The sequence below is a fragment of the Molothrus ater genome, chromosome 10 (assembly GCF_012460135.2).
Source record: "Molothrus ater isolate BHLD 08-10-18 breed brown headed cowbird chromosome 10, BPBGC_Mater_1.1, whole genome shotgun sequence".
Lineage (NCBI taxonomy): Eukaryota > Metazoa > Chordata > Aves > Passeriformes > Icteridae > Molothrus > Molothrus ater.
Window position 1 is genome coordinate 6,805,359 of NC_050487.2, and position 24,146 is coordinate 6,829,504.

The following is a 24,146-nucleotide window of genomic DNA, read 5'->3' on the forward strand; positions in this document are numbered from 1 at the left end:
TAAGGACATAAGTACGCATCTTTTCTCTCATTAAGCAGTTGAAAGTAGAGCAGTGGAGTGAGTTGTTACGGATTTTTACATTTGCCAGAGAACGTGTGGCTTTTTCATGAGGCTGGCCAGAAGGTGGGAGTGCAGGGAAGGTTGCATAGTAGCTTCTACTGTGTTCCAAATTAGGTTGTTTTTCCTAGAGAGCCTCGTGCTCCATTTCATTTCACCACCGCCCTCCTTGAAGGCTGAGCAGGGGCTGTTCAGCCTCGAGAGGCTCAAGCCCTCATCCCTGTCTGCCCCTGTCGACAGGGAGAGCTCCGAGCAGAGCCCAGGCTCTGCCCTGGGGGCTCCAGCAACTGCATCAGAGGAACGGGCAGGGACTGATCCCAAGAAGTTCCCCCTACACAGAACTTCCCAGGGCAGTGCTCCAGCACTGAACAGAGTGCCCGGAAAGGATGTAGGCTGTCCTCACAGGGGATATTCCAGAGTCCTCTGGATACAATCCAAGGCCCTGTGCTCTGGGATGGCCCTGCTGGAGCAGGGAGGTGGGACCGATGAGCCACTGTGGGCCCTCTCGGCCTTCTGTGATTCCTGACAGGCGATGGGAGTGGTGTCTGGTAAAGGGGGAGAAGAGCACTAAGACCACTCAACAAATGGCACTGCAGGTGTGTCGTATTTGCATAGTATAGTACAACATTCTCTCTGCTCTCTGTTGAGCCCTTAATAAATGTCTAATGTTCGCTGACAGTAACACCCGTGCTTTAACAGCGGCAGGCAGAGGTGTAGCGGTAGCTACCGAGTCCCGTTGTCACGTGGGCACCAGCCCTTCACCTCACCAAAGCCCCGCCGGTGCCACTGGCACGACACAGTGCTGCCGGCCCTGCAGGGACACGGGGCTGCGAGCGCTGTGCCCGCGGAAGGCTCGGGCTCTGTGACTCGACGCACCCAGCCCGGCGGGCACAGCGCGGCCACCGTCCCCACAGCGGGCAGCCTGTGCGCATGCGCTGCTACAGGGCTGCGGGGGCGTCAACATGGCGAGTTGGCCACTCTTAAGATGGCGGCATGGCCATACTCAACGTGGCTGCAGGGCCACTCTCAAGATGGCGCCTGCACGGAGGGCACAAAATGGCGCGGCGCGGGGCCTCCTCGCCTCAGAAAGTGCCTGTTCTCCCGCCTGACGTCGACCCCGCCTCCGCGTTCGCAGCGCGATCTCGGGCAGCGCCATCCGGCCTGCGGACACCGGTGCTGGGCTCGGCGGCGCCGGAGACGGGCGGACAGCGTCAGGCAGTGGCGGGGCAGCCTATGTCGCGGTCGCGGCGCGCCGCTCAGACGCGAGGGCCCCTGACGTAGCGCGGCGCCATGGCGGGTGTGGGGGCGCGGCCGCGGGCCCGGGCCTGGCTCTGGCTCTGAGGGGGCTCCCGCCGCCTCCCCGCGCTCCCGCCGCCTCTCTGACCCCCCGCGCCGCCCGATCTGCCCGCCCCAGCCCGCTCCGCCCCGGCCTGCTGCGGAGATGGCGTCGGGGCTGCGCGCCGCCGGGTTCCCCCCCTGGAAGCGGCACATCGCGGAGGAGCTGCGGCGGCGGGACCGGCTGCAGCGCCAGGCTTTCGAGGAGATCATCGCCCAGTGTAAGCGGGGCCCGGCGGGGGCGCGGCCGAAGTAGCGCTTCTCTTCTCCCTCACGGATGCCCATCAGTATGTGCAGGGAGACTCTGCTCAGTGGGGAGGGTGTGGAGTCTTCCTCTCTGGAGGTTTTCCAGAACTGGATTCTACCCGGTGCCCTGTGCTATGGAGATGACCCTGCTTGAGCAGGGAGCTGGGACCTGGGGACCCGCTGTGCTTCTTTCCAGCCCGAATCATTCTGGGATTTCTCCTCTTCTTCAAAAGTGGGAAAGCCGTGGTGGGACAGGGTCCCAGGAGCCTCGGCCGAGCCGTTTTCACGGGATTGTTTGGGACATGCCTGTAATAACAGGAAAGCTGGAATTTCTGCTTTATCGAGGAAAATATGTAGTTGTTTCAGTTGTCTGAGAGGCTGGAGCGCTTTGTGCTCTGGACAGTGATTGAATGTCTGAATTGTCTGCACAATTCCCGCCCAGTTGCTTGTGGAACCGAGAACAATGCTGCTATTGACCCTGCTCATGGTCTTTTGTAAAATTTGGAGCTATCCAGGGGCCAGCACTCTCCGTTCAGGGCTTTCCTGCCCGCCCCTCTCCTGCCTCAGCTGTGTCAGGATGATGGGGGTCCCACACACTGTGGGAGAAAACAAACGGCAGAGCTGGGTTTGGACTCTCTGCCAGGCCTGTTCTCCTGGTTACCAGTCTTTGAGGATCTGTAAAGAGTGTGAACTTTGAACTCTCTCTATTTTAGCAGATAGCAATGCACCTGAGAAATTGCTCTCTCTTTCTCTATTAAGCTTTCATAAGACCAGTCCCACACAGCACCTGGATTAATGAGGAGTTCCTGGGGTTGTAGGTGGATGGTGCCTTAACCTGTTAAGATCAAAGAGGAGAGAGAACACAGTGATGTGGTGGAGGCTCATGTAGCATTTGGCTGTGTCACAGTAATTAAAGGGACTAGATCACAGCTGGTGATCTAGGCAGGAGAAGATGGGACTCTGGATTTGCTTTCTGGTTGTCTTAAGTGCACTTTTTGCTCCTGCAGATAACAAGCTGCTGGAGAAGTCAGACCTTCATGCAGTGCTGGCTGATAAACTTCAAACAGAAAAATATGACATACAGAGCAGACATGAGATCAGGTATGTAACACTCTTTTTTTGTCAGCAGCTGTTTGTTGTACACATTGTAACCTAAACCACTGTTTGATGCCTCACACAAACAGCTCCCAGATCCCTACAATGACTTGGCACACAACAAACTGAAGTTCTGTTGGACTGAATATAATTTACAGCTGTGTCTAAGCCTGTGGTGAAGTTACAATAGGTTTAGAGTATGTGGCACAGAAAAATCTGGCCAGGTTTGGGAAGGAAGCTGATTTATCACAAACTCATGGAACAGAGGTGGACCACAATGAGCTGCTGCTCCTGGTCTGTTTGCCTTGTAACACTTACAGTGTATTCTTCTCCTCCTGTTGAGTATAGGATGGTTTAATGATCTCATTTCTTTCAATCTGTGTCATCACATGAAAGAGGAGAACAGAAATAAACTATGATTGCAAAGTGTCAGTCCTAAGTAAACACCAGAAGCCAAAAGGAAGGTGTTTTGTGCCTGCTTTTTAACAGGATTTCCTGGGAAGCTTCCTCCCTAACCTGGAGTAGCACTTATGCTGAAGGCAGGGGTTGTGCTGCTGGTTCTGCTGTTTTTGCACAGCAAACCTGTGTGCCAGAAGTGTCCCTTGGACAGCCTGTCTGTTCCAGGTGAGGGCTGGCCAGCTCTGCCCTCAGTGTACCTGAAGAGAAGGCAGGGCCAAGGAGCTCAGAATTCCTACTTCTGTAAGAATTGCTTCCTCTGTTGAGGTTCTTTTTGCTCTTGTCCTGCAACCAGAACCCCTCTACAGCAGGGAACTCTATGAGCATGTCCAATTGGATACAAAACAAATCTAGTATAGCAGAGATAGAAGAAGTTTCCTCCGGGGTTTATAGGAATTGCAGGCAAAGCTCCATCAGGCTGGAGTTAACACCTATGTGCAAGTTCCCAAAAGCTTTCTGATGGCTGCAGCTGTCTTGAACCATTTCAGTTTATGGGAATTGTGTTCTGGCTGAATGCCATGTCTTAAGAGATGAGGCTGGACCAAATGTGGATGAGAAGAAAGACACAGAAGCAGCATCTGAAAGTAGTCAGCTGAACTCTGGTATTGTGCTCAGTATATGACAGGTTTTTGAAACAAAATTACTTTTCTAATCCTAGATAGCTGAAGAAAGGTGTATTTACTTCCCCCAGGGCCAAGGAGTAGTATCTAGTTCTGGGCTGTAGGGGTATGTATGACTGGAGCTATAGGATGTGTTGGATATTACCACAGGACTTGGCTTCTTGTCTGTTTGCACACATTTTTTTGGAAATGCAGTTAGTGCAGCATTAGTTCAGTGAGGGGTTGGTTGTTTCTTTAGAAGAGCATTAGGTTACTGATATCACTGTGAGACATTTGGAGGGATTATCTGTTTCTCCCTGAACTGTTACAGCACAAAATTACTGCAGAAAGGGATGCAATTACCTTGTTCTGTTTGTCTGATATAATGAAGTTTTAATTAAAATTATGATTTTTTTGAGAAGCTGTAATTCAAAATACAGCTGATAATGTGCTCAGAGTCTGTGTGTGTATATACTTTAAAGAAACCTTGGTTTTCTCTGTTCCTGCCTCTGTGTTTTCAGAGACACGAGTGATAAATGTTACATTCCATAGTTGTTTGGGGCAGAGGGTGATATAAATGTTCTTATATGTAAAAATTCAAGATTATCTCACAGTAATAGTGTTGAAAAACACAGTAGTAACCACTTGAAAACTTATGCACAAAAAGAGTATAGTCAGGCCAATGAGGAGTGACTTGTCACACCTGAGACTGTAAACCCAAGGCTGGAATACTCCTTGGTTTCCTGGCTTTTGGTTCTGTACCCTCTCCAGACATCTTGCATCTTCAAGGTCTACCACCTCCCTCCAGAACAAATCAGGGTGGTAAAATATTTGTAATGCTTTCCAGAATTTAGAGACTGTACTTCTAAGACTCAGTCGTCTTCATGCAAATTTAAACAAAGCTCGTTATCTTCCCTTGGAGTTTGAATACTGGTTTAGAAATCTACAGAAAGTGAATCTAGTGCTCAGGAGATGTAACTTTCCACTACTGTGTGATTTGCTTTGTTATGAATCACCTGTGTCCCTGGTGGACAGAGCTTCCAAGGGAGGCAACGTCTGGACCCTGGCAAAGGCACAGAAAGAACTGGATTCTAGTTTTGGACATCTCTTGTTCTCTGTCCAATTGCAGCCCAGGACACGATAGCACATGGAACGATGCTCAGCTGCAGGAACTGGCCCAGCTGAAGATAAAGCACCAAGAGGAGCTGACTGAGCTGCACAAGAAACGTGGAGAGGTTGGAAAGTCTTATGTTCTCTGTGGTCCATATGTGGCCTTTTGGGAGCCTGACCATGATTTCACCAGGCTCATTAATCATCATTTTTTCCTCCTTTCATCTAGAGTCTTTTAAGCTTCCCCAATTTCTGATGATTAAAACCAACCAGACACAGGCTGGTCTGTAATACTGTCACCAGGAGATGAGAGCTTCTATTGTCAGCATAGCATGATTATTAAATGCTGAATTCTCTGCTTCATTAATAGGTTCTTAGTTGTATTAGAGGAGGAAGGAACTGATCTGGGCCACAGAGCTGTATATGACACTAGTAACTTGAAAAGACTTAGAGTGAGTGGGGCATAGGGGGCTGTGTGAGGTTTCACTGGTCTCCCTTTGCAGCACCAGCCAAGGCTGAAAGAGCCACGGTGCTAGGCTGGAAAGGGAGGGCTGATTCAGAGCCCAGGAGTTCTGTAACATTCACACTTGGGCCTGGAGGAGAGGAAAAGCCAGGCCTCTTGGATTAGTGTTTTGGAGGTTTTTTTTGACCAGGAGATAGGGAAGTTCAACAGCAGAATTTGGTTTTTAAAAGCACAGCAGTGGATGGACTGAATGAGTCTGAAAGCTGAATGGGACTGCACACTTTCATAGGGAGAAGGTGTGAATGGCCTGGAAAATGCTCCTTTGATCACACCCCACTGGAGATGTGGAGAAGCTCCAGTGTCAGCAATTCTGAGCTTTCCAAAGAGGAGACTGTTTTCTCTAGGAGGTGTGCACCAAGTGGTTAGGGCACTCGGAATAGTTTCTTTGCTTCCAACCTGGTGTCCTAAAACCACTTCCAAGGCAGGCACTCTTCCCAGAAATCAGTCTTCCTTCTTCCTGGGCAGCTGAGGCCCTGCTGCTGGGTAAGGTATGAGCTGGCAGCTGCAGCTTGGCAGCATTGGCCTCTGCCTCTCTGTGCTCTGCAGTCACTCCACCAGCAACTTCCTCTGTGAGAAAACTCTTGGTGGCACCTGTGTCCTGTGTTCACAGTGAGAGCTCTGTGTCTCCTGAAATGGCTGTCCTGGCCCTAACAGGATGATTTGTTTCTTGGTTGTCAGTACTCATTTGTTTACTTACTTGACAGTTTTTAAATTCTGTATTGATTTTTCCACTACTAAAATTTCTTCCTAATATACATTCTGTTTGATCTGACTATTAATGAAACTTTTTGAGAGAAGAGAGTGAGACAGCAGAAGGACAGTAGCTTCTTGACAATTTATTTTTGAAAGTGGATTCTCTGATTTAATGACCTGTGTAGCAGATCTGCATAGAAAGCTGGGGTAAAAAAGACCTGAAATGTGTGATCCATGCTTTTAATGCTAGATTAGTCTGTGCTTGCACTGAAGGCAGCTCAGTATGTTATCCACTGACATCCCTGCAGTTTGTAATGAAATTTTCTCCTCTCTCCAGCTGGCCCAGTCTGTAATTGATTTGAACAACCAAATGCAGCAGAAGGACAAAGAGATGCAGATGAATGAAGCCAAGTGAGTAAGAACTGTTTTGTTGGTGACCAGACTTCTGATGGAGTTCTTTACTGGAGTTACAGTATTCTCTAGAAGTCTTAGCCCAGGGCTAAAAATGCCTTTATGAGGTGTTGTGCAAACAGCACAAGGAAGATGGCACAGGTCCCAAAGGAGGTCCTCATGGTTTTGTATCTTTTGTTGCCATTCCAGGATTGCAGAGTATTTGCAAAAGATTTCTGAACTGGAAACAGAGTGCCAGGAATTGCGTAGCAAACTGCAAGATCTTGAGCGAGCTAATCAGACACTGAAAGATGAGTATGATGCTCTCCAGATCACCTTCAATGCCTTGGAGGAGAAACTAAGGAAAACTACTGAGGACAACCAGGAGCTGGTCTCACGTTGGATGGCAGAGAAAGCACAAGAAGCCAATCGTTTGAATGCAGAAAATGAAAAGGATTCAAGGTGAGATCCATGACCTTTGTTTGATAAAACTGGTATGTTTTTCAGTTATGAGTGCATAGGATAAAACCAGATTTAGTTTTGACCTCTGAGATCTCTATTCTTGCACAACACAGTGAGAGTCCAGAGCTTACTCTTTTTCCAGCCAACACAGACTGACACTTGGTGAAAATATTCCCGTCTTTTAAATGAATAAAACATGTTCTTTTGTTTCTTCAGCAACATTTAACTGTGTGCTGAAGATCATAAAACAGATAGAAACTGTGGGGTTTTGCTGGTATTAGATTTGGACTTCTCTTGCATATTGCATCTTATCCTGCTCCTAGTTTTATCCTTTTTTGACTTGACTAACTCCAGTGTTTTTTGCGTTCCGCTAGAATGAGCGTCTGCTATGAGATTGAGCTATGTAAAACTTACTGCAAAAGTAATTTTTTTTAAAAAAGCTTTTTTTCCTTGCAAAATAATTTTTCTTCTGAATTGTTTCAGCTTACTTGCCAGCTAATGATACCTGAAGACTGACCTATATTAGAAGTCTCACAGTAGCTGGCAGTTTTGTATTAGCTTCACTAACATAATCATTTTTGGCAAGTTCTTACCCTCCAAGCGAATGCGTATTCATATGGATCATAAAGGGCTATAGGTTCACTTTGCCTCATTACCTCACTTGAGTGATCTTATCTTTGGCTACTCACAGTAAGAAAAGTGTTTCTCCTGCTCAGAGTATCTTGAAAAGCAGGATAAAATTAGAGCAGGGGAGTGATTTTTTTTTTTTTTTTTTTTTTTTTTTTTTTTGATCTTATGAGGCCCATCAAAACTGTGAAGGGTAGCCTTTGGAATGGGATTAAGGAAACGTTGTTTTTCTTTTTTAATAACCTTGGGTTCTCTTTCTTAGGAGACGCCAGGCCAGGCTGCAGAAGGAGCTGGCAGAAGCTGCCAAAGAACCCTTGCCTGTTGAACCGTAAGCAGTCTTGATTTAAAGTCTCTTTCATCAGTTTGTGCCTCAGGTTTATGCAGAAGCATGATAAATGGTACCTTTGTTACCCCTAAATTGGGTGATGTAGAGGAGTGTTTGCACTTCTTGTGTAAAGTCAGAAATGTGCAGTAACTCTCCCTACCTGAACTTACAGAAGAAGGAGCTCTTTTAGGACTGAAAATAGATGCTTGGACTTTAAGTCCCAGGAATGGTTCATATGGTCAATAGATGTTGTTACAAAAATGTTTTAATACTGAGATATGTACCTTTGGTCTTTAAGATAGCTTTTCATGAAACAGTGAAATAATGAAACAATTACTCTGGATACCTGGATTTTAAAATGTTAGACTATAAACATGCTCAAGAATTTCCTGTAGGAACAGGTACTGAGTGAATTAACCTGGGTGAAAATACACAGCTTCCATACTGGCAGGGATTTATTGTCTAAGGAGAAAACAGTGGAGTACTTTACCTGGCAAGATGAAGAGAACCCCTCTAGTCCCTTGTTCTTGCCCTGCTGTGACTGGCTCTCTGGTGTGGGATCAGGGGGCTGCAGGGGGCAGTGGGAGCTGTGGGTGCTCTGAGCTGGGCTGATCAGGGTGTTTGTGTTTGCCCAGTCTAGAATTGCTGCATCTGATGCTCTGTGCCTGGGCCCTGCAGAGTGGTGCCAGAGCAGCCTGCAGGCTTTTTCTGGAAATCTTTTCCCTTTATGTTCACATCACAGACTCACATTAAGTGCTGTGCTGCAAGCCCTTGCAAGGGACAGGAGCAGTGCATCCCTCTGGAAGGGAGGCTGTGCAAAAGGCTGGGAGAGGAAGGAGGGGCATGTGGAAAGGGAGTATGAGACACCCGATAGCATAATTGCTTCTGTATACTACTCAAACTCTGCTTCAGAGATGGCTTTGATTTCTTCTTGATGATTTTATAGTTGGAGAGTTCGTGTTGTGTAAATGGGCTGCTTAGTGAAGGGAAAAACTGCACCATTTCAGGGGCTGTGCCCTGGTGTTTATATTTACTTAAAAATACATTGTTAACCTGGAAAGTTCTTTTGCTACACATAGTTTTAATAGCAGAAACTTTAGATTTTTAAAAATGATTATTAGCAGAACTTGATAGTATTTCCTTGAAACACCAGCTTGATACATTCAATCAGCAAATATATTTTCTGTAGTCTTTTCATGTACTTTCGTCCAAAATCTTAGAATTGAAAGTGCAGCTGTATTCTGAAATGAGAGATTAGTTGTTTTTGTCCTTTTAAATGCTTTTGCAGCTGAGTGTTATCTGATGGCACAATTTGGTTATTTAAATGATGAATTTAAACTTCTCTTCAGTCAAATGGTATTAGTAAAGTGTGTTTAAAAATAGTTTGTCCTGCAAAATCAGCAGTGGAGGAAAAATCATCATGAACGGAAAAATACTAGGCTGTCAGAGCCCATGGTGACTAATGGGAGAAATCTTCAGCACTAGCTGAGTAATTTAGCTGAATTAATTTATTGTACATGGGTTGGAATCTCACACTTGTGTTCTGCTGACCACCAGCACTTAAACAGAGTGAGCAAAACCAGCTCTCACACTTAATGGAGCCATACCTGAATTACAGCAGTATCAGGGTGTCCTTGGTGTAGGTGAAGCAGGAAAATTCAATTAACCTCTTGTGCTTTCTTTAACACTTGCTTGTTTTGAAACAGCAAAAAAGGTGCTGATATCACCCATACTTGGTGTTGCAGTAACTCATGTTTTGTTTTTGTTGTTCTGTAACTGCGCCAGCAAATATCATTCACTCTGTAGTGAAGCCTTGCTCAGGTGTGGTGGGTTGTTACAATGCTGTGTGTAGTTAGTGCTACAGGCTGAATAGGATGCCTATATTAAAGAGAATCTGAAAAGGAGGTCTGAAAACAGAAACAAGGGGATGTGGAAATCCAGCCCTGCTGTCAGTGAAGTGGAATTGGCAGCTGGAAGGAAAAAACCTGAAATTTAGTTGCTGTCTATATCCGTTTTCAGACAATGTGTGTTGAATTACATCTCAGACAGCTGCATCAGTGTGTGTTATCTGGATCTACCTGTGTGTTGCTACAGCTCCAGAAACCTGGGGTGTGCTGGGCATGGAACTGACAGGCCCTGGAACAATGCCATCCTGTCAGTTGCTGCTGTCAGTGGCTGATTGAAAAGGAGATGTTTTCTCTCACTTCAGCAGGGATGATGACATCGAAGTGCTTGCAGATGAAACCTCTGACACAGCTGAGGAAACCTCTCCAGTGCGAGCTGTCAGCCGGACATCCAGGTTTGTGACCAGGAGATTCCTGTAGCATGTCACTGAGGGAGAACAAGGGGCACAGTAGAACTGGAACAGTGTTGGGAGTGTAACTTAGGTTTCTAGTTGCCTTTAGATGGGACACAGTTTAGTGCTTCTACCAGAGCAGTAGCAAACTCATGTGCTGTACTCTCTGTGCCATGCTTTAGGATGTGCTGGTTTTCCTTTGCTGTTTTAACTAAATTACCCTAGTGCCTGAAAAATCTTTGTTTAATCTTTAAAACAAATATTTAAAAACTATATAGTTAATAATGTGGCTATTACAATGCCTGTTGTTTTATGCCTCCGTTACTCTACAAGATATCAATGTGAATATTGATATCACAATAGCAATAGCTATTTGCAAATAGCTGGGTTTATCTGAAATGCTAAAAATAATCTTCACCTAGATTAAATGCATCTTGTTCTTTCTCTAAAATAGCAGTGAGTGGAAAGTAAGAGGTAGTTACATGAGATCATGGATTAATTTGATTGAAATTTCAGACTTGGCAGGTTGTTCTATCTAAACCCAGCAATTCACATGGTGAGGTTGAGGGCCACTGAAGAAACTTCACCCACAAAATGTGTTCTGAGTTGTAGTTAGTGATGACTTTTGCACTGATGCCTGCCTTGGTGTTCTGTCTCTGGGCTGGGTCTGAGGGGAGGGAGTCTTTCCTGAGACATGTTGCTATGAAATGTGTTTGTATTGATCTTTATGTGGAGAAGCTATTCACCAGGTTTAAACCTGTCCTCCCCTCCTTCAGTAAGCGACTCTCCCAGCCAGCTGGAGGCCTTCTGGACTCTATCAGTAATATCTTTGGGTAGGTTAGAACACTTTCACCTCCTTGTTTTGTTTATTGGTTTCAATGTACACCAAAATCTTGGTGATGCAGGGAATGCAAACAAGTATTTCCAGCCTTCCTTCTAGCTTCTGCCTTTCTTTTTTTTTCTTTTTTGTTCTCCTCAACTTCCTGTTTCTTCCATCTTGCCGTGTGCTGACCTCTGACCTTTCCCTCCAGTCTGTCTGAGTCTCCCCTTTTGGGACATCAGTCTTCTGATACTGCCAGGTGAAAACATTATCCACTCTTAGTCCAGCATGTGATTGTATTCCATTGAAGTAACTGGAACCCAGCTGCATTGTGCTGATTAGATTCTGCAGTTGATAGCTCTGGTTAGAAACTATCAACAGTGAGAGAGGCAATGAGCCCCTCTTTGTGGAGAGAATACATGGGGTTTGCTCTTACTTTCCACTGCACTTTGCTCCTTTAGTAGGGTTAATTAAAATAAGTTGTTGGGTTCTGTGCTTTGTATCCAGAGTGGAGCCAGGCCTTCTAAGCTAAGCTCTGCAGTAGGTGGATGTCTTTGCTTAAATGGAGCAGCCCAAGCTTTGGAACACAGCATTTTGTTTTGCTGCCTGGGATGTAGTGCTGAAATGGTGTTGAGTCTTCCTAGACAAAACAATGGAGCTGCAGCCAGTCCCATGTTCTCTGCCTATTGAAAACATTAAAACACTGCTCCAAAATGAGGTCAGTAATCAGTTCAGATAACTTATGTGGTGAACTGTGAAATATCTAAAGCCACAAGTGAATATAGTGTTACATGACAAATGTAATTTTTGAAAGATGGGATGAAAAAAAAGATGTTAAAAGCACCTTCCCCCACTTTTTACTTTCTGTACAGAGTAGTTAATTGACAGGTAGACATCAGGATGAATTCAAGAGAAACAGTGTTCATTTCTCATTTTAAAATGTTTTTGCTTTGTTTCATCTTAGGAGGCGTTCTCTGTCCTCATTCCCTGCACCCCAGGACAATGCAGAGCCCCATCCAGGTGCCAGTAAAGAAGTGAGAGTGCCCACTACTGCCATTTGTGTCTTTGTGAGTACAGATGGAATTCTCTGCTCTGCCGTTCTTTGTTCTGGTTTTAGAGGAAGGGAATCTCCTAGGTGGGAACTGATATCCTGAGACTCTTTCTGTTAGCACTACCAAACAGGAAGGAATTCTTGGTTTGGTAGAATTCATTCTATTCCATTTAATTCTTACCCCACATGTTTCTCAGAACCAGTGTGCTCAATGTCTGTCTTACTGAGGTCGATGATGACAAAGAAGTTTTCTGAGGGCACAGGGAAATTCCACCCCATTACCCTTTGGCTCCCAGCAGTCCCTATTCTATCATGCCATAGTAGAGCAGTGATGGAGGAAGAGATTGCTGACAGTTTGGGATTAATTCAGTTCCAGTTCTCCACAGTAAAAGGAGTTGTGGCACCAAATGTAATCCAACAAACCTGGTGAAGAGGAGCTCATGGTGATGGGGTGTTCTCACTGGCTGTGCATGATCAAAGGTTTTCAAGCTGAGACCTCCTTTATGTGTTCTTTGGCCTCACAAAGCCACACCTAAGTTTCTGTGCAGGGCATTGTCTTGTGACTGAAAGGAAGGTGTCTTGTAATGCAGCTGCTTGTTTAAATATGCCTCTGGAGCTTTCTTAGGCACTCCAGAGCTGGATGTGGATTTTTCATGGATATTAAGTGACTGATTTTCTTCATCCAGAATATCAGTGTGGCTCACTGCAGCAGGGAAGCATGTGTATTCTTGCCTGCCCTGTTACCATATTCTGTAGTGGAAGTTGTGGATGGAGGGAGTGGCAATGTCACCTCAAGTGAGAGCAGGATCATGACTGAAATGGCAGCTGGAGCTGGCTTGAATGGGGGACATCAGGTGAGGAGGTGTTAGGCTTTAGCTCCAGTGTTTTGAGCCCAGGTGGAGGGTCAAGACATGTCTAGGTCTGGCAGAGCATTCTAGGAATTAATGCAAGGGCTCTGTGGCAGAGGTTTGGCAAATGCAGGGAGCAGACTGGGCTCACCTTTGGAGAGGCAAGTAGGAGGTGGAAAAGGCAGTCACTTCAGGCATTACTTCTAGGCAAGGCCTTTCACCAGTTTTGTTGTGAATGGCTCCTCTGCATTTGCAGAAAGATTAGATTTGAATGTGATTAGCCTTAAATATGAGCTGGCAGACCACATTCAAGCAACAAGTTCCATAAAAATACAGGTTTCCAGAAAAGCTGGTTTTGAAAGAGCAGGTCCTGAAAATACTTTACAAATAATTACAATTGTGGTGGTAATACTGTGTAGGTAAGTAGTATAAAGCTGTGAAATGAACAGAGGAATAAAAAATGAATTAATATTCAAATTAGCATAGGTTTTAAAAGTTCAAGAATTCAGAGCCTTAAGCTGTGAGAAGCAGGGGTGCTGGGGGATCACTGTATCTGCAGGGAGGAGGCACAGCTTAAGCCCAAGTCCTCTGCAAGCAGGTGCTGTCACACTTGTACTGCAGACTCACCAACACACCCAGTGAATGCAGTGCATCTGCTGTGCTGTTTCCTAGCAGACCTGCTTAACTCAAGCCTGGCTTGATTGTTCCATGGTTGCTTGAACTGATTGGATCATGTTCCACGGCTGTCTCTAGATCAAAGAAAGAAAAGTTACTTTCCTTCTACAGCACATCAATTGTTACCGTTTTTTGTCCTGTCCTCTCCTTATTTTTTTTTTTCTGGTGCGACTTAAGAGCCTAAGCTTAGGAAGCATTCTAAGGCTTTTGGTAGTATGTTATTGCTGCTGAGTCCTTGCTGCTGTTTTTTTTTTTGATGTGCCTTTGTTTTTTCTTTAGATATGGATCAGCCCTTTTGCTGTCTGTGCACCATCAGCCACAACAGAATTTCAGTCTGTGGCTTTACTTCCTCTGAAAGATGCACAGCTGTGATTCTGTGTAACCTTCAAGTTCTGTAGCTTTCTGATCTGTGGGTTATGGGTGTGTGCTAATTCCCTTTTGGGTGGCTGTTCTGTTCCTTGCCCTCCTCAGGATGCACATGATGGGGAGGTGAATGCCGTGCAGTTCAGCCCTGGCTCCCGGTTACTAGCAACAGGAGGCATGGACCGGAGGGTTAAACTTTGGGAAGTCTTGGGAGGTAAACATTTTTGCTTTGGGGCCTGGTGGGATGCTAAAAAAAATTTATATTTTGGGTCACTTTGTGTCAACTTCTGCTCTAATCCATTGCTCAAGTTTTTGTTCATGTTTTTCTGTGCAGATAGGTGTGAGCCCAAAGGTTCCCTCTCTGGCAGTAACGCTGGGATTACAAGCATAGAGTTTGATAGTGCTGTGAGTATCTGTGCAATATCCACTGTTTGTAGTTGGGAATAAAAATTAATGGAATTATGTTGTTCTCTACTATTGGTTCTACTATTGTTCACTTCTAATTGTAGTTACCTAAGAAATGAGTTAAAACATGAAAATAGCTGAAATTGTACAAAAGGGCCTGTATTTGAAAAGATGCAGTCTGTAATTCTGATCCTTGCCTTACAATTCAGATGATGATATGCAGCTCAGACATTGGCTGTTAAGGATTTTTGTTTAAAGTAAAAAATTAGCATTCCACTGAAGCTGGCATAACAGCACAGAGGAAGCAAATACACTGAGGCTTTATTTCTGTGAAGTTTTTTTTTCTATAAGTGCTTTACTGAGGTCTGTGATGAATAGTAAAAGGTCTGATTATCCCAAGACTTGCAGTTCCATGCCCTCTTCTCCCAGCAGTTTCTCCCCAGCCATGGCACAGCAATGGTGTGGCTGGCAGAGTGTTTGCTGACAGTGTGAGATGTGCTCAGGTCATGTTCACCTGGAGCATTGGAGACATGACTGAGATCAGCATCCAACAGTCCTGCTTGAAGGAGTTTGGGGTCTTGGATTGGTCTAACTGGACATGTGATCTGACTTTTCTGCTGAGACCTCTTCCCCAGCACAAAGCTGATATGATTTCTGCCATTTGGTGATTTTCTGTGCTAAATTATGATACACACCCAAGAGGATCCTTCTTCTGGACACTGACCAGCTCATTAGAGATGTGCTGTTAATCTGCAGGAGAAACTAGTCCTGAGGTTTGGCAAGTTGCTTGAACACACTTGCTGTGAGAATTGCCTGGATGAGATACCAAAGGATTACAAGGATTCAGGAAAGTATTTTGTGATGGACAGGAGTGCAAGCATAAATTTTGTGGTGGCCATTCTCCATCATGGGTGACTTGTGAAAGCCCTAACCTTAAAACCACAAACAAGTTGATTTCTCTTTCCTCAGGCAGATTTAATTTTTGAGGTCTTAACTTAAAATGCTAGAATTTTAACAAAAATGGCAAGAATCAGGCTAATTCCACTCTGAGACCTTTCTAAGCAGTGGAGGTAGATGATGCAGGGCTTTTTTCCTCTGAAAAAGAAAAAACCCAAAAAAGAGGAAAACAACTCCACAACAGATGAGAGTAAACTAGAACGCATTTTCTCACTGCAGCAGAAGAGAAAGATGAATGTCCTTTTTCTGGTCTGGTTATTGTTATAATTGGTGTACATCATTCTTTTTGTAATTTAATATAGCCATGTACAAACCCTTCCATTTTGGGGAGAAGCAGGTGCCACAGCCCTTTGGTGAGGGTTACATTAGCTTTCCATTCTGGCATTTGCTACTGTGGTTTTGGTTTTATTCCTTTTTTCCTTTGATAAAATAGCACTAATATGGTTTTAATGGTTTATTGGAAATATTTTAATTTGGTTTGCATATCGACTAGCAGAAGGAATTTGAAAGGAATCTTGTGTTTACAGGGTTCTTACCTCTTAGCTGCTTCAAATGACTTTGCCAGCAGAATCTGGACAGTTGATGACAATCGATTACGGGTAAGTCTTGCTAGGCAAAGGACTTTTTTCTGTCTTGTATTCTCAGTTTTGTCTAATGGGGACATGGCAGTTTTGGAAGTTGGACATTTACAGACACTTTTAATAGTTCCTTTTGTTGAGAGGTTCTTTATCTCTTGAAGTCTTCACAGCAAGACCTAAAATACAGTGTGATCTCCACACAGCCTTGCAGGAAGCTCCAGTTACTGTGTATTTTCCCAACACAACCCCCCACTAGAAAAACCTTGCCACATAAAGTGTGTGTACACTTTTTTGTACCCCTCTGGGGAACTTTAAATGCTTCTTATGATTTATGGAGAGCCACCTCAATGATTCAGCATCTCTCAAAGGACAGGCTGCTGAAAAGGGCTTTGCAGAAGACAAAGAGGGACTTTTGTTTTAAGTCAGGAGCAGCATTCTTGAAAAGGAGCCCTCTGCCTGGCTGTCCAAGGCAGCAGGCCTCAACATGTTGGACATCATCCTCAATGTCTTTTGAAAGGTTCCTCCTTTCCTCCCAAGTACTTTGTATTCGTATTCTTCTCTAACAGTTGGCTCTGATTTGAAAATAATCCTTTGAGAGACCAAAAGAAAAGTTTCACAGCTTTCCAAGAGCCTTTTTAAATTGCCATTTCCTATGTACACTTTTCCTCAACTTCTTATTTTAGTAAGGTACTACTTTGATGTTCAAATCTTCTGACATTTCAGTGTTGGTTATAACCAACAGATGCACTGTAATTCATTGGGTTGTTCTCAGTGTGGGCATGTCAAGTCTCAGGAAAGTGAAGAGTATCAGTTCTTTTGCATCTTCTCCTTGGCTGCAAAACCTACTATTGGATGTGGATTATAGTGAATACAGGTTTAGCAGACATAGATTACTCACTGCAAAAGGTTATTACACCTGCAGACATTCACATAATCTTCCTGTAATTCTTTGGAGTGTACTCATTGCTTCCAAGATGAAATAGTCCCCTCTGTTTCAAGTGTGAGCACTGTGGACTCTGCATGGCTTGCACATAAGCAGGAGGTAGTAAAGCTGAAATCACTGTAAACTTTGCCAAAACTCCCTGCCTAAATGCAATACCTGCATGTGATGTCTGTGCAGCAAGGGCAGAAGAGAGATGCAGAGTGGAAGATAGGAACACAAACTCCAGCAAAGAGGATCTTTCTCAAGGCAAGGTGGTCTTTTTGGAATGATGTTTTGTGTATCAGGTTTTGGGTTTTTTCCCAAACTTAGCTCCAATTTCTTTCCATTCTTAAGGGCTTTTATTTTGTGTTGCCTCAAGCCCAGATTGCTTTGTGTAATTTGATATTCTGTTGAGTATTTTTAAAAAAAATCTTAACTATCTACAAAGATTTCTGTCTTGTTTTTCATAACTCTTACTTTAGTAATTCATTGTCTATTTTGTGATTTAGTATGTAAATGTTGAGCAATTCTAAGTGAATGTGGTTCATGTTCTCAGCCCCAGAGAGCCTTCCTCTGCACTTAAAGAAGCTGCTGTAGGGAGTTTTTCTGAAATCCCTGGTTGTCTCAGCTTTCAGGCTTTAATATGTAATAACAATTGAGACTCCATACCCTGTTGTGTCCTTGAGGGAAGCTCCATATGAAAGCAGAAAGGCACAATTTCCATTTTCAGCATGCTTTAACTTTAACCCCTTGGTTTGTCCTGCAAGCTGTGTTGGAGCTGCCATCTGTCCATGAAATGTAAGTGTACAGAGTGTTGAGGAAGGAGCTGGCAGGTTCCTGAGTAACTGGAGAAACTGCAGCAAAAGGTGACCTGTGTTTCCCAGCTCCAGTCTGTACTCTGATAATTAACACTCCTACTCAATGGTGATCTCTATTTACCTGTAATAGATGTTTTTTCTGCCAAGCAAAGCAGGAGACTTGCAAATTACAATTTGAGAAAGGGGAAATACTCAGTTTCATGTCAATCTTGTGTCCCCAGCACACCCTTACAGGTCACAGTGGTAAAGTTCTGTCAGCCAAGTTCTTGCTGGACAATGCACGTATTGTTTCGGGAAGTCATGACCGGACCCTCAAGCTCTGGGACCTCCGCAGCAAAGTTTGTAAGGAAGCCCTGCTTCTGCCTTTCATCCATGTTCTGTGCTTCTGCTGAATGCTCCTGACAGTCTGGTGTCAGATCGATTATTGAATCTTTTTGCCAGTATAAAAATAGAAAAAGCTAGCACTCATCCCATTTTCTGTTATTCTTTAAGTGAGTGAATTCTTTCTGCCTGTTACCTGGAATAAGAAATCCTGTGTGTGCAGGAAGCACTGTTAATGCTATTACACTGAGAGCAGCTGGTTTTGGGAGTGGTCTTTGTTTACCAGTCTAGGAATGGGTATTTTAGTCTTCCACTAAAAACTTGGAGCCAGGCCAGGTTTTTAGCTCTGAGGTGGATGGAAGTGTCTCTTGGAAACATACCAAAAATTTCAGCATCTCAAATGAAGGAATTGCTAGGATCCAGGTTTTTCTTTGGGAGCATCGCCTTCTTTCCTTGGTTTTTCTCCTACTTGGGGCTCTTAAACCTGCTTGCACTGAGAGAGCATTTGAGAGTCAAAGTTACCTTGATACCTGAATTCCAAACATAGGTCAAGGAGACAGATTCATGTTGTTTAATAGTAGCAAATTATAGCTGGCTAAATATGAAGTGGAAATAAAGCAGCTGTCATGGGAACTTTTCAAGTCCCAGCAAAGGAGATTGAGAAAGGGCAGAGAGGTTGAAGACTTAATCAGGATTATTTTAAGACTGTTTGTCCTGTGCCACTCCTTGGGCACTGCTCTGTGTTGCCACTGTATGGCAGGGGGAGGGTTTAGGGATTATTTTCTGTCTCAGTTTTCATCAGTTTGGACAATGTGAATTTAAGCATGTCACCATTGGTTTTTCCTTTTTAGGTATAAAAACAGTGTTTGCAGGATCTAGCTGCAATGACATCGTGTGTACTGAGCAGTGTGTAATGAGTGGACATTTTGATAAGAAAATTCGTTTCTGGGACATCAGGTAAAACTATTGCAGCAGAGCTTATGGTGTATAAGTGGTTATGGGTTTGCTGTCAGGTTAATCTGAAGTAGGGAACTCTTCTTCCTGAACTTCGTAGCTGGGGAAACTGTTGCAAAAGCAGCAAAAAGCCATTAAAGAGATTTTTGTTCCTCCTTTTAGGCTGTTTGGTATTCTAGGTTTGTGGGCTTTTTGGGTGTTTTGGGTGGTTTTTTTTTTGTTTGTTTTTTTTGTTTTTTTGGAATGCCATTTCTTTTCTGGAAAGACAGCATACTTGCTGGTAAGTATTTTTCATTGTTCAGTACTTGGTGTTCTGGGGTGGGGTTGTGAGGAAAGTAGTGTCTTAACAGTTTGCTGGAAATGGTATCCACAAGGTGGGATCTAGCTTGGGAAAGAAACAAAATGTAAGAATAAACCACTAATCCTTTTTCTTCTCTTCCACATTGGGACAAGTCAAAGTTCTGATGCACTGGTTTGGCTTCTGGACCCTAGTTCACAGCTTTCTTTTTTTTTGTTTTTTTCTTTCCTCTTTCTGTCTTTAGGACTGAAAGCATAGTAAAAGAACTGGAGCTGTTTGGAAGAATCACAGCTCTGGACCTGAACCCGGAGCGAACAGAGCTTCTGACCTGTTCCCGTGATGATCTGCTCAAGATCATTGATCTGCGGGTCAGTGCTGTCAAACAGACCTTCAGGTGAGTGTGTTCCTCACAGGAGCACTGTGAATTTCAGGACCTTGTATTGTGGGTTACCCTTAGTGCTGGAGTGGTTTCCAGGACCTCTGTGAAGAAAGCAGTCTCCTCACTTTTCTTTTCTACATGGCAAAGTTCTCTAGAATGTCTAGATACAGCAAAGATCTGCTCTAATGATCTTGTCATGTTTGTCTTTAAAGAAGGCACCTTGGCTTAGAAGTCTATGTTCTAAAGGAAAGAATTTCTTCAGGTGCCATTGAGACAAGAATGTATGAGAAACATGAATTGGGACAAAGGGATGCTGGAGTTTATTCTAAACCATACAGAAATACTTAACATTGTCTTTAGTAAGTATCTCTTCTCATAAATGAGTTAACAGTTATCTGATTCTAACTTTCCAGTGCCCAGGGATTCAAATGTGGCTCTGACTGGACAAGAGTTGTGTTCAGGTAAGGTCAGACATAAACAAGATACCTGATAAACCTTTTCCCAGCTAAACTGAGTGATTCCTGATGCTTGACTGCAGTGGTCCCCAGTTACAGGTAGAAAAACGGGGCAGAGTTTATAATTTGTCCCAGGTTACCTCTTGGTCAAGCCAGAGTGTATTTGTAAATATTGATTCAATGTCTTGGAAATACTCTGATTTCAAAGTGCTTTCAGCTCTTAGTATTAGCAGGTGATAACACATAACTCCTAAAAGACTATTTAATGCCAAGTTGCTTGCTTAGGAAGTTGTGGGTGGAATGATGATATGTGCTGAAAATTGCTGACTTGCAAATTGTTCCTTGCCTTCTGCACCTGGTCTGATGTGACAGCCCTGATGGTAACTATGTGGCTGCTGGCTCAGCTGATGGGGCCCTCTACATTTGGAATGTGCTTACTGGGAAATTGGAGAGGACGCTTGCAAAGCATCACAGGTGAGGGAAGTGGGACATGTAGCCTAGGGTGGGGATCTTGGTTGTGGATCTTGCTGAGCTATCAAAAAGCTGGAGTTGTACAGCTTTACAACTTTTATTGGCATGTGAGAATAATTAATATGCAAAGTCTTTGTGGATTTATGGCAGTATTCTCTAGATTGAATTAGATTAGATTTGTTGTTATCTTGTTAAACTGAGATATGATTCTAGTAAAGTGCATTCAATATGTTTTGAAGAAATTGTACCTCCCTTAGACTTATTAAAAGCCCAAGTCTCTTGAGATGTGAGAAACTGGGAGTTTTTAAATTGGTAATAAGAGTATTACAATATTTCATTCCAGTGCCAAGAGCTGTTGTTGAATTCAGCTTTTTTTAAACTGACTCTTGCCTTCCCTTTCAGTTCTTCTATCAATGCAGTCACGTGGTCACCATCGGGTGCCCATGTGGTCAGTGTGGACAAAGGAAACAAGGCTGTGCTGTGGGCTGAGTTCTGACTGACAGAGGGTCAGAGGCTGAGTGTGCTGGTGCTGCTCCGTGCCTGCACAGCATGGACACCCGAGCCCAGATCCATCCAGAGGCAGGATATGGACAAGCACATGGGCTTTCCTTTCCAGAGGGAAGTTCTAAAGCAATGGAGAAAGGAGCCAGAGTCAGAGACTTCTCATGGCCAAAACTGCACTGTGGCACTTGGACTCAGAATGGGATTAGCTGTTGTAGATGGAGAATGCTACTTAGTCATGCCTTTACTTGCAGTATCTATGCACCACGTGGAGCTGAAGATACTAGCGGGATTCCTCACCAGACAGCTGTGCCAAATATCCTGTCACACAAATGTATCTACAGCACTTCTGAGGTGGAAACTTTGGAAAGAAGTCATTGTGTATGCTGACTTAAAGCATGTTCTGTCTCCTGTGTTCTGTTCTGGTGGCCTAGTTCAGGCATGGGGTGAGAAGATCCTGAAACACGTCCTAGGCAGTTTGAAGTGTTGGAACAGCTTTTAAAGAGAGTCTCCCATGGCTCTGACAGCTCTGCCTTTGAGTCATGAACTCAGTTTAGATCTGTTCTGATCCTGGCACAGGCTCTCCAGCACTGTCCTGTGAACTCTGTGCATCGGTTCTTGAGGCAACGGTTTGTTTGTTCTTCAGGACTTCTGCACCCTTGTGTTGAAATGCCCTTCAACAGCTTGGGCATCACAAAGTAGGAGGTTTTTTAATCTTTTTATACCACAGGCCATTTGATTAGTGGGTGTGAGGAGAGAGCTAAGCTTGGTGAGGTTGTTCTAGAAGTTGTGCTGCAGTGATGAGGAATGTAGTAATCCTGTGACTTCAGTCCTGGAATACAGATGTTTGGTTCCTTTTTCTGTTCATCCGTCCTGTCCTGGCGGCTGTCAGTACATGGGGGAGCAGTGGCATCAAATCCCAAATCCATTGTTTTGGTGCTGGCAATTCCAGGCCACTTGCCCCGTTCCTGAGCACACGTGCAATATTCCCATTTGCGCTGGAGCCCTCTGTGGTACGGAGCGGTGTCTGAGCTCTGTCCCTGTTCTGGCACCCTAAACTGTGATGTGTCTGAGTGTGAGCTACCTGGCATATCTTTATCCAGCCAAAACTTTCCACATCATCTGGGCCTCAAGACAAGCCACCAGCGTTTTATTGCCTTTTTATTTGCACTTTATTTTCTTCTTTCCCGATAGTGTTTTACTGTGGAAGTGTGTTCTTTTGGAGGGGCTGGGTTTGGGAGCTGGTCTGACAGGCTCCCTCTAACCCAGCCTTTCGCTCAGACACTTTCTGCAGAGGGGAATTAGAGTACATGGGGCAAAGTTTTTATTTATTCAGCTGCCCATAAGAACTTGATTGTAAATAAACTTGTATTCTGCTTTTAAAACCCCACACTGCTCTGATTTATTTATTTGTGCATCTGTGTGCGAGATCTTGTTTGGAATAAGTGCAGAGGGGGATCTGAAATACGTTTTCCTGGTGAATTGTGGAATTTGGTGTCGAGGGGGAAAAAGGATAACGTTCTGAGCTTGGGGCTAGATGTCCTGCAGGTGCAGCCTGGGCTTGCACGGTCTCAGTAGTCCTGCCTTGAGCCTGAAGAAAGTCTTGCCTCATTGAACAAGTGCCTCTGTCTCTGTCCTTGAAAGGTTGATATATTGTTGGATGTTTTAGATAAACTACTGAACTGAGGAAATCAGGATCTGTATTTCAAACACTCCTAAAAATAGGTGTCTTCTTCTGCTGTGAGGCTTTGACTGCTAGCTTGTCAAGCTTTTAAGACAGGGATAGGAGTTGCACATTTCTTTAAAAACACAAAAACCCTGTTGAAGATACTGCTCTGGTTCCAGCTTCAGAGTGATGAAGCAGTCTTCAGCTCTTCAGGATACAAATTTCATAACCAATAGCTGTCACTGGCCACCCTCTGTTTTTCATCAGAAAATAAGCTTTTATTCAGCTCATGGATGTGAGAACTGTAGCAAAAATGGAAAGTTGGTGTTCTGAACAGATTCTAAGGGCAAGGTATTTTTTCTTCTGCCTGTTGCAGTGGCATATGGTCCTTGAAAAGGCACCTGCCACGAGTCCAGGTGACCTTGGTTACTGCAGGAAAGCAGATCACGAAGTGGCAAGTCAGCATGATGAAAGATTATTGGGAGATTAGCATAATAAAAACTGCAGGCTCTGCTGAGGAGGATCAGAATGGGTTTAGGATGTTTATAATTTAGACTGCTGCACTTGTGTTTTTCTAGAGCATGGACACAGATCTTACCCCAAGGGCTTTGCTAGGCCCATTGATGCCATTATGAAGCAGGTTAACAATGCTGAAGGATAAAAGCCAGCTAGCTAAATCCTTAAGCATTTTAGATTAGGGTTCCTTAGCACCAAGGTATGTAAGAAATTCTAGTGAGCAATTTTAGCTTTTCTTTTTTTCCTATAGTTTGATTACTTCTATTGCTTCCTTTTCTGCTCCAGTCTGCAGAGAGAAGAAGAGCAAATGAAGGAGCCTGCAGTGCGGAGGTGGCTGTAGCAGTTTTGCTGCCAGAGGTGGAGCTGCCCTTCAAGTGGATTTGGGGGTGGGTTGGGCACCTTTCTCAGGATTAAGGGTGCACTAGGAGCATTTGTTACAGAGAAGCTGTTTCCAAGATCCTCTGAAGATGTTTGCAGTGGTACATCAGGCCAACAGGAATGCTCATCCTCTCCTGGAGAACTAATAACCCTGCAGTGGCTGCAGCACAGACTTGTACAAAACCAGCTTCCTCCCTTTTGCATTTGCAAAGTGTGACTGAGTTTCATCTCTGGGGTTTCTTCCTTACTTCCTACAATAAGGACCTGGCTTCCCTTCTGCAGCACAGGCACGTGTGAATTTCTGTGGTACCAGCCTGGCTGGCTTGTGTTTGTCAGAGTTGATTAGACAGAGTAGTGATTAATCTCTCCAAATAATCCACCTCTAGTTAATAAAATATTGCTGGAACCCTGAAAGAGCTGAGGAACATTGGTTCTGTCATTCATTTTTTTTTGAGTAATTTGTGTAGCCCTGGCCACTATATTCAGGCAAATGTCAGTGATTGTTTGTGAAAAGCTTGATCTGTGACTGTAAGGTTGCTCGAGCTGGAGGGAGCTG

General features: G+C 44.2%; 1 protein-coding gene and 2 non-coding genes across 6 annotated transcripts; all 3 read left to right on the plus strand.

The window, feature by feature from the left end:
• Nucleotides 1-1,362: 1,362 nt before the first annotated feature.
• Nucleotides 1,363-22,420, plus strand: ATG16L1 (autophagy related 16 like 1). Of its 4 annotated transcripts, none has more exons than XM_036388586.1 (19): nucleotides 1,363-1,613; nucleotides 2,646-2,739; nucleotides 4,918-5,023; nucleotides 6,452-6,525; nucleotides 6,715-6,966; nucleotides 7,856-7,921; nucleotides 10,128-10,217; nucleotides 10,991-11,047; nucleotides 11,246-11,293; nucleotides 11,999-12,101; nucleotides 14,080-14,185; nucleotides 14,306-14,376; nucleotides 15,861-15,932; nucleotides 17,873-17,993; nucleotides 18,824-18,929; nucleotides 19,469-19,618; nucleotides 20,017-20,064; nucleotides 20,431-20,532; nucleotides 20,932-22,420. In XM_036388586.1, exons 1-19 carry the CDS (start codon nucleotides 1,499-1,501, stop codon nucleotides 21,023-21,025), a joined length of 1,875 nt encoding a protein of 624 aa, XP_036244479.1. In that variant the 5' UTR covers nucleotides 1,363-1,498; the 3' UTR covers nucleotides 21,026-22,420. The 4 variants fall into 4 exon arrangements, with proteins under 4 accessions (XP_036244479.1, XP_036244480.1, XP_036244481.1 ...); XM_036388587.1 differs by having other exon boundaries at nucleotides 10,131-10,217; XM_036388588.2 differs by lacking the exon at nucleotides 11,246-11,293.
• Nucleotides 12,313-12,582, plus strand: LOC118690457 (small Cajal body-specific RNA 6). Its single transcript, XR_004980813.1, has one exon. It is a non-coding gene; the product is annotated as a small Cajal body-specific RNA 6 (non-coding RNA).
• LOC118690456 (small Cajal body-specific RNA 6) lies at nucleotides 14,739-15,001 on the plus strand. The gene has a single exon (XR_004980812.1). It is a non-coding gene; the product is annotated as a small Cajal body-specific RNA 6 (non-coding RNA).
• Nucleotides 22,421-24,146: the final 1,726 nt, after the last annotated feature.